Consider the following 9,221-nt stretch of genomic DNA (forward strand, 5'->3'; position numbering starts at 1 on the left):
CCGCTTGGACGGCTGCGGGCGGTGCCGGAGCGTGGCCCGGGTGTAGTCGGGCAGCTGCGGGGCTCCGCGGTGGTACCGGGCGAGAGCCGTTCTTACCGGCACTGACCCCGGGGGCCGCCGGCGCTGCTTGTCAGTCCGTGTGCTGGGTTGGTCGTGGTGGGGCATGGTGGGCCTGAGGGCTTTTGAACTCCACCCCCCACCCCCCTTTTTTTAAATATGGGGAAATTGCTGTGGAATGATGATGACAGACTATTTGGTTTGCTTTCTACTTCTAGATCGCTTTTTGTGCACTGGTGCTGTTGAAGAAAGTGAATGAATGGAACAGTTCGGGCAGATAGGAAATTTGCTTTTCATGCTCTCCCCTTGCCACAAGACACAAACAGCACCGTGTCTCTGAAGTGACCTGGAATCGTTGGACCTGTGTGTCCTGAGGGACTCTGAGGACCTCTGAAGGTAAAAAAGTGTTTGGTAGCATTCTTTCCTGACACTCTGTTGCCCTGAGTATTAAAAGGAGGATCCTGTTCAGTCGTGTTGCTAGCCCTCTCCCCACATTTCACCTTCTTTTAGGCTTTCTGCCCATTCTGCTTTCCCAAAGGGCAGTCAAATGTGCAAGCGTATTTTCTGAGAAAATACCAGCAAACACAGCCTCCCTCTTTTGTGATGTCAGGTAAAAGGAGTTTCTTAAATGCAGTGGCCTGCTATTGGCTGAAGGGAGTGATTAGTCTAACAACATAAAAACATGCATGTTTTTGTGTTCCCTTCTGCCATGGTACTGTAACTTCTTAAAATGCATATCCATTCTCCACTCTTACACTTGATTTTTTTGCCAGAATACTTGCTTTTGTACTCTTTTGTATTTTTTCTTTTTCAGCTCTGCTGACTTGCCCCCCCCCTTTTTTTTTTCCCCTGTTCTATGAAGTTCATGCATCTAGTCATTTCTGTGAATGTTGCTGCTAGTTTGGCATTTGTCTTCTCTTTTGCGAGCTGGTGCTTTGAAATGTTTGTGTGTCGCGCTTCTTTCAAAAATGAGTATAATATCCTGTGAAACACTTTGGCCTGAGAGGCTGTTTATTGCTGCCTTGTGTTGTCTTACATTCATTGCATAGATTAGTTTCAGCCATTACTTGTTGGAAATGGCTTCTACTGTTAGAATGTTAGTAGTGCCATATGAGCAAACCTTGTGTAAAAAAAATGAAGGTTCTTGCTGACAGCGTGTAAACACAAAGTATTTCCGCTTATTATCAATCCACATGTCTTTATGATTGATGGCATCTTAGGTAGTAGTAATGGTGAATTACCATTTTTTGGTAAGTAAGCTTATTCTAAGGCACGTCCTACATATTGCTCTATATGGAACCTTTTGCAAAGTGTGGCATAATCTTGTAAACACGCAGTGTCTTTTTTCATGGTCTTCTCTGGTAACTATTTCTTACTGGCTGTGCTTAACTGCTGCCATTGAGCTCTGCCTGGGGCTGGAAGGATGGTTCTCTCTTTAATAGAGCAAAGGATACCTCCTTCAAGTGGGAGTGTGTCTGCTGTAAATGAAGATGCATTGAATGTACACAGTGAATGGGCAGAGCAGTCAAATCTACTACCCTGTGGCAGGAAGAATTTCTAGTTACAAATTTACCTAAAGTGTTGTAGAGTTCTTTATTTCTTCTGTAAGTAGTTGAAGTTTTAGGCAGAAGCGTTGAGGGGACCTTTATTATAAGGAATTGGGGGTGTGCTCTTGCCTTGGCACTGTCTTGTCCATACTGAAAATCTGTGTGTGTTCTTTCTGGGACAAATGCCACTCAAAGCCACCCCCTAAGTTCTGGGGACTGTAGCGACCTCAGCTGCTTTCTACCTATTCCTGGAACTGTGCATTACAAGGATTGGTCAGCAGGTAGCCATGTTCTTTTTACCAAGTGGGAACGAACATTGGACAGTGCTTTAATTTACTGTTTGATGTTTAACCCTTCATTTTGCTTGTGAACTGCTCTTGGTTGCCAGTTGGCATCGACTCTGCCAAGTGTACTGTATGCCAACACACAGAAGGCTAGCCAGAAGTGTGTGGTTGCGTTTTAGTGATGCTCTGATAGGGATGTTTCCAGCACCAGTGTTCTGTGCCTGGCAGCAGCGATGTTGTATGTGAAAGTAAGATTATTTTTTTTTAGACAAGTTGTTTTATTTCTGTATGGTAGGTACGGAGTTGATAGGACTTTGCTATTGTAAGCATATCTAATAAAAGGCAGTGGCAGCAGACTAATAGCCCAGTTCTTTTTTGCCAGGCACTGCTCTGAGGATGGACCTTGTAGGTTCTTGCGATTCCTCTTTCCAGAGAGCGCACTTTCTAAAGAGAGGAGTCTGTTGCAGAGTGTTCCTCTTGCAGTGAATATGGCTGCAATATAGTGGAAAATCCAGACCAGCCTGCTCACCAGCCTGTTCTGCTGCTTGCACTGAGAGTGAGTTCCCAGAGGATCTGCTCAGCTCTGAGCTCAGCTGGGCAGGAGCAGGGCAATACGGCTTTGGCCTTGGAGATGCCACTTGCCCTGTTTGCTTTGTGAGAAGTTTGTGAAGGGGAGGGGATCCCTCGGAGAACTCAGTGGAGATGAATAGTGAGGTCAGATCTATACAGCAACACGCTCTCTTCCTATTCTGCTCGTCTAATGTACTGTGTACCTTGAGCTAGATGCTGGGATCTCAAAGGAGAATTAAAGAACCAAGAATTAAAACACTGCACAGAGAATTTGCTTTCAAGTCTGGACTTGATTCTATGTCTTCTAGATAAATAGCCCAAATACAATGTTTTCTCCCTCTCTATATTTGTCCCAGCTTATAAAAGTTCACAGCTTCTGGGTTATTATTTCAAGTACGGTTGTGGTATGTGAACTTTGCAGTATTTTGGATGGGTGCTGCTTGTCAGTTCACCAAAAATCAGTTCTATTCTTGCTTGTTGCTAAGGATGCAGTTTTGGGACTAATATTGCAGAGACCATGCCTCATGTAGTATGGAAGTTAAGCATAAGAAATAATATGGGTACATGTCATTTCACAGAATGGTGGGGGTTGGAAGGGACCTCCTGAGATCATCTAGTCCAACTCCCAACATCCAGGTTGCACAGGATCATGTCTAGGTGGGTTTTGAATATCTCCAGGGAAGGAGACCCCACAACCTCCCTGGGCAGCCTGTTTCACTGCTCTGCCACCCTCAGAGTAAAGAAGTTTTTCCTCATGTTGAGGTGGAACTTCCTGTGCTCCAGTTTGTGCCCGTTGCCTCTTGTCCTGTCTCTGGGCACTACTGAAAAGAGCCTGGCCCCATCCTTTTCACTCCCACCCTTTAGGTATTTAGAAGCGTTGATAAGGTCCCCTCTCAGTCTTCTCTTCTCCAGGCTTCTCCTCCCCAGCCCTGTTAGCCAATTTCAACCAAATAGAGGAGCAGATGGGAGGGAAAAGAAATAAGAATAGCATTGTTAGCAGCAAATACCAGTGCCTTTGAAACTCCATGCTTTTCTTTGCACCTTGTTTCATAATTCAGAATATCTTCCTGGCAAGTCTGACTTGAGCACTTATGTTTTTTCTTGTGATTGTTGTGTTTTAAGGCATTTGCTGTTTCCATTTGCGGTTCATTCAGTTGCAAAGAAATGAGACCAAAATATTTTGATGAAAGTATGTGGGAGAAGGGAGGTAGAACAAGCAGTAGACAAGAGCTGATTAGATAGTAGCTTGTGTCACCAGACTAGCTCTAGCTGCTGACTTAACTTCAGTTGACTCTTTTTGGTTTTTGGCGAGCGCATCAAGCCTGATTCGGCATAATCCATAAATTTAATCAAGCACAGAAAACACAAGAGAACAACAGGCATCTGAGAGTCCTCTGATGTATTGCGCTATCCACAAAACATTCCATGTATTAGCAATCAATTACTCATTAAAGTCACAGTATTGTCATAAGCGTAAGCATGTGTGGTGTTTGTATTCTCTCATGCCTCTTTTGATCCTGAATTTATGCCATTCGTGAGCACAGCCCTGCAGAGGAGGACATAAATGACCCTGAATACAGAGAGCCAGAGCAAAGTCTTCATGCCAGCACATGAAGGCCTTTCAGTTTTGCAAGCTCTCGTCATCTTGCTCGCGTGGAACAGGGCACCCCCCTGCGTTGTTTTAGCTCTTCAGAAATACCCCTGTATGTATTGTGGCATTATTGCAGCATTTATTGTAATTTCCAAACTTGTCTTTCAGTACTTCCTTCCTGTTCTGTCTCTAGTGCCTAGATACATTTCTCTGCTTCCCTAAAGGCATTCCGGCACCTTGGCATGGCTGCCCTTTGCGAACAGCCTGGAAGAGTTTGTTTGGCATGCTTGTGCTTCTTATCTTTGCTGTAAACACAAGCTGTGAAAGCCGTATGGGATGGCAGGCTAAAAATAACTTCTACCCTTGGTAATCTCTTAAGGAAAGATAAGTCTTCTGCCTGGGCGCTGTGGATGGATTTTCTGTGATTCCTTACAGTCAGGATCACAAATGGCAGTGAGCTGTGCCATCTGCTTTGGGGACAGAGTTTCTGTTGCTCTGTCAGTTGCTGTCTCAGAGAGAGCAGCTGTAGCACAGTTTGGCTGGGAGAAGGGTGATATCCGTACCTTGAACTTGCAGATCCAGTGGATGCTGACTCGTACTGTAGACTTGCTCAGTGTTCCTTTGATTCCAGGCTGTTGGAAGACCTGCGTATCCTGAGGGGACATTGTGTAAGAGGAATGATGTCACGAGTTTGACACTGCTAGGGTAACTTTGCGTTTACTGTCAGAGGAGTTACTCACTTGGCCCTCTCTTTCCTTACAGCAGCAAGGGCGCAATGATGGATAACCGTTTTGCTACAGCGCTAGTAATTGCTTGTGTTCTCAGCCTCATCTCCACCATCTATATGGCAGCTTCCATTGGCACTGACTTTTGGTACGAATACCACACCCTGTCCCCAGCTGAGAATGTTAGTGAAGCTGGTAGGAGCATCTGGGAGGAATTTGTCAGTGAAGAGGCAGATGAGAAGACCTACACAGATGCGCTCTTCCGGTGCAACGGCACGGTTGGATTGTGGAGGAGGTGTATCACTGTACCCAAAAACTCTCACTGGTACAGCCCACCAGGTATCTCCAGAGCAATTAACGCTTCCCGGCTTGCCTGGGGCGGTATATGCTAACTTCCTCACAGCGTATTCGTGCCACTTTGTTCTTCCAGAAGGCTTATTTCTAGCTTATGTGTTTTGTTTTTTTTTTTTTTTTAAAAAAGACAGTCTAAATTTTTAAAGAAGCGAAAGGCAAAATGGTCAGTGGCTGTCACTGCTGCAGACTTTGGATATGACACATGATACTTGATCTGAATTTACTCTGGTATAACTTAATTTCTTTTGCATCTGCTGTCCAACTGGGGATGCAGTTATAGTTGCTCTGCCAGTCTCTGTCTTTTTAGGAGAGGTCCTGGGATCCAGCAATGGAATAAAGATACTGCTTTATCAAAGGGGCACTCGCTTCTTTTAGCTAGTCATTCATTATGCTCACATGTCACAAATGTCCCACTGTTGCATCAGCACGTTTTGGACTCCTTTGGATATAGAATGAAATATTTGTATTCTTTTTCACAATAGTTTTGGGATAAAAAAGTGTGGTAAGCAATTATTTTAATTGCTTCAAAGTAGATTTTGTGTGTGAAGCTCTTCATTTTGAACCCTCTTAGAAAATGTACTTTCAAACACTTTTTCTGAAGAAAAAACGTTGCATTAAATACTTTTTTTTCCCCCTTCTAATGAAAATACTTATTTTGGAGGACACTTAAACCAGCTCTGCTCAATAGTATTCTCAAAGCAAAATCTAACTGGGGCATAAAAGGAGAGAAATTTAGTATAAAGAAGCAAATATTTTCTTTTATTTAAATAGCCCTTTCTATCCCATTTTTGAATGAAGTGATTAGTACAATACTACATTCTGCACACAGAGATAAGCACAGCTCAGTTGAGCGACTCTGGGTACAAGAATATGTAATAACATAGTTGAGCGTCATACACCACATTTCTTTCCCAATCTGCCAAGCATGGCCCAGTTCTCTGTGGATGACTCAGGTAAGCTCGAAGGTTCTGCATGTTTGAATGCTGTCCCTCGTGGCAGTAACTACATTATATATGATAAGACATCCTGCAGATCTATTTTGAGAGGTAATTTTTTCTCTAAAATGCTTTTTCTCTAAAGTTTTTTCTCTGAAGAGCTTCCCAGCTTAAATGTTTGGGAAAGGACGAATTGAAAAGGGGGGATGGGAGGGAGACACCTAATGGTAATATTTTTTTTTTCTTTTTTTCCCCACCAGAAACAGATATGACTACAAACTGCATCAGTTTTTCCCTCTCTGATCAGTTTATGGAAAAGTATATAGAGCCTGGAAATCACAATAGTGGCACAGATTTGAATCGAACTTGTAAGTGTCTTTCATTTCTGGCAGGTAAACAAGTAGGATGAAAAAAAAAAGACGTTTCTCAAATAGTGTCACTAGTGAGGGAAGCATCTGTATCTTGCTCTGCTTTTTTTTTTTTTTTCCTTCATCTTCACAGTAGCGTAGGCAGTAGGTCAGAGTTTAAAACTTAAGTGCTTTAGCAAAGGTTTTCCCCATGATAGCAGTATGGGAATTTGGGAGTTAACAAATTAAGTTTTTCCTACTTCAGTGGGGCCTTTGGTCCCTTTTAGCTGTGAATGTAGAATGTCTGATGAGGCAGAAGCAGTGTGGGTAGAAGGGAGTATAAAATGGTGGGAGAAGTCAGTTTCTAGCGCATTTTGAATGAACTTGTTTTGTGTGTTTTTTTCATGTGCAGATCTCTGGCGGTTGCAGTTTCTCCTGCCCTTTGTCAGCCTGGGCCTTATGTGCTTTGGGGCTCTGATTGGGCTCTGTGCTTGTGCCTGTCGCAGCCTTTACCCTGCCATTGCCACCGGAGTCCTCCATTTCCTAGCAGGTAGGTGTCTTGCCATCCATCACTTACCCTCCCTCCTCCAGAAGCGCATAGTGACAGCCAGAGCACTTCAACGTTGAGCTCATTGTGCTTCGCTGCTTCCTTCCCCAGGGCTTTGTACGCTGGGCCTGGTTGGCTGCTACGTAGCTGGGATTGAGCTGCTCCATAAGAAGCTGCCCCTGCCTGATGATGTGAGGGGTGAATTCGGCTGGTCCTTCTGCCTGGCCTGTGTCTCGGCACCTTTGCAGTTCATGGCAGCTGCGCTCTTCATCTGGGCGGCTCGCACCAACAGAAAGGAATTCACTCTCCTGAAAGCGTACCGTGTAGCATAAGTGCTGCTACCAAAGCGTTGGGTTTCCATGTTGTAGCTTCTCCTCCCCCAAACCCTTACTATTTTCTTTTAGTTAGAATTTTACCTTGTACTGCGTGCTTCTTGCCAGTTGAGGCAATTTAGCCTGTAGGCCCTGAAGACAAAGACCTCTGGGCTAAACGACCGAACTCTGCCGGAAGTCTGCAGAACTTGAACAGGTTTTTAAATCGGATTTTTTTTAAGAATTATTATTATTTTTTAAGCTTCATTTGGTTGTTGACTATCCGCTTGGTTAGGTGTACATTTCCCTTCCTAATTTTATTACCCTGTCAGCCTGGAGGAAAATAGGAGTGATGTTACGGGGTGGAAGAGAGATAGGAAAAGAAAAGATGCAGGTGGGCAAGAAAGGGAACCTCAGTGCACAAGTAATAAATATTCAGGAGCTGTCTGCTGTGTCACTCAAGCAGGCAGCACCCAGGAGACATGGGCGAACTCAGAAACCTCTGTAATGGAAATACTGTAGCTAAATCAGTCCTGTAGCTTAGCTTTGGGTCTCTCACTCTCACTAGTTTGCTACTTTTTGTGGCTTCTGCCAAAACCAATGCAGGCAGAGCAGCCGGCTGTGGGAGTGCCTGCGCAGCGCAGCATCCTGAAGGCAGACTCTGCGCTTGCTTTTGCCAAGGAGTGGGATAAGTTGGCCCACGTGGAGCTTTGTGCTGCTCTAGCTGTTCTGCTTCCAGGACCCAGGCTAGTTTGGTATCTGCACTACATGTGATTGTGCACTCTAATTTTAACTTGTGTGCTTTTGCTTGCTGTGAAATAAGGCTTTCCCCTCTATTGTGTTGAAGATGACCCTTCACAAGTTTTTTGGTTTTAACTTGGTTTAGTGTATGTGTGTATATGTACATATATAAAGTTAACTTTTTTTAAAGCTCACCTATTTATCCTGTACAGCACAGAACACAGGGGTTTTTTTAAAAGGTGCTGCTCTTTTCCCAACTTGCCCCAAACCTGTTGTTTGAATGAAACAGTAATAAAAAAAGCTCAGAAATTTTCAACACTGAGTGAATCTGATGGAAGGGTGAGGGAATGGTCTGAAGTGAATTTTACTTCGGAAAAGAAAAGCCGGAGTCTAGATTGTTCTCTGTTTTCAGGGAAGTGTCACCAGAAACAGAGATGTTTGGTTAGACTTTTTTATTAATTAAATTCTTGGGCTCCTGCTGACTTTAAATTTTCTCCTGCTCATCAGTGGGGGGCGCAACACCCCGTAATTTCTAATGAATTCACAGCTCCTGCACGTATTTCTTCTAAGTCACTGCAACTCTAGCCAGACTGGGTGCCATGTCTTACCTAGAAAACAGTGTTCCAAGGCTAAATTGTTTAATTCTGAGGCCTTAACTGCCCTTGTTTCCTTAGTCCATGCTTAATAGAAGAATTAGGTCTTAGAAGAAATAAATCATGACAAAATGAGTAGGTCTGTGATGGTAAGGATTCTGTGAGATACTGTTGATGAGAATGACACAGAAATAGGCGTTTTTAATCTCTCAGCTGGTTTTTTTTTATTATTTTGTGTGCCCTTTTTTTTTTTCAGTAGGTATTTCTACCCAGGCTGTCTTTGCTGGGTCAGCAAACAGCTCTAGTCATTAGTTACCTGAAGATTGGGGATCTGCTAGTATAGAACTTTTTTCTTGTTTTTATCATGAGCGTGATAGGGATCGACCTACTTCTCCTTCTGTTACCATTATTGGAGTCGTTACAAAATGAAACAAGGATGATGATGAAAACCAGGATCACCGCAAAAGCAGCGGTAGGACCTTCAAGATAATCCTTTTTCTCCTGTGCTGTTGAGTAATTTTTCACCTTTCCTCCTAAACCAGCTTCTTTCCCTCCCTGCAATGTCTGGGCCAATTCTAACCCCCTGAGAGGGCATGTGGTACTTTTGTGCAGTATTTGA

General features: G+C 43.7%; 1 protein-coding gene across 1 annotated transcript; it reads left to right on the top strand.

Annotated features, from left to right (window-relative positions):
• Positions 1-417: 417 nt before the first annotated feature.
• Positions 418-8,325, top strand: CLDND1 (claudin domain containing 1). The gene is made up of 5 exons (XM_009952195.2): positions 418-453; positions 4,812-5,113; positions 6,324-6,431; positions 6,823-6,960; positions 7,069-8,325. The coding sequence occupies exons 2-5, from the start codon at positions 4,825-4,827 to the stop codon at positions 7,287-7,289; spliced, it is 756 nt and encodes a 251-aa protein (XP_009950497.2). The 5' UTR covers positions 418-453; positions 4,812-4,824; the 3' UTR covers positions 7,290-8,325.
• The last annotated feature ends 896 nt before the right edge of the window (positions 8,326-9,221 follow it).

Source organism: Leptosomus discolor, chromosome 1 (assembly GCF_034619465.1).
Source record: "Leptosomus discolor isolate bLepDis1 chromosome 1, bLepDis1.hap2, whole genome shotgun sequence".
Classification (NCBI taxonomy): Eukaryota; Metazoa; Chordata; class Aves; order Leptosomiformes; family Leptosomidae; genus Leptosomus; species Leptosomus discolor.

What these genes read in the sequence shown, in the direction of transcription:
- CLDND1 (XM_009952195.2), top strand. Translation starts at nt 4,825, where the DNA reads ATGATGGATAACCGTTTTGCTACAGCGCTAGTAATTGCTTGTGTTCTC. An exon ending in TCACTGGTACAGCCCACCAG is followed by an intron (nt 5,114 to 6,323) that starts GTATCTCCAGAG and finishes TTTCCCCACCAG; the next exon opens with AAACAGATATGACTACAAAC. An exon ending in AGTCCTCCATTTCCTAGCAG is followed by an intron (nt 6,961 to 7,068) that starts GTAGGTGTCTTG and finishes TTCCTTCCCCAG; the next exon opens with GGCTTTGTACGCTGGGCCTG.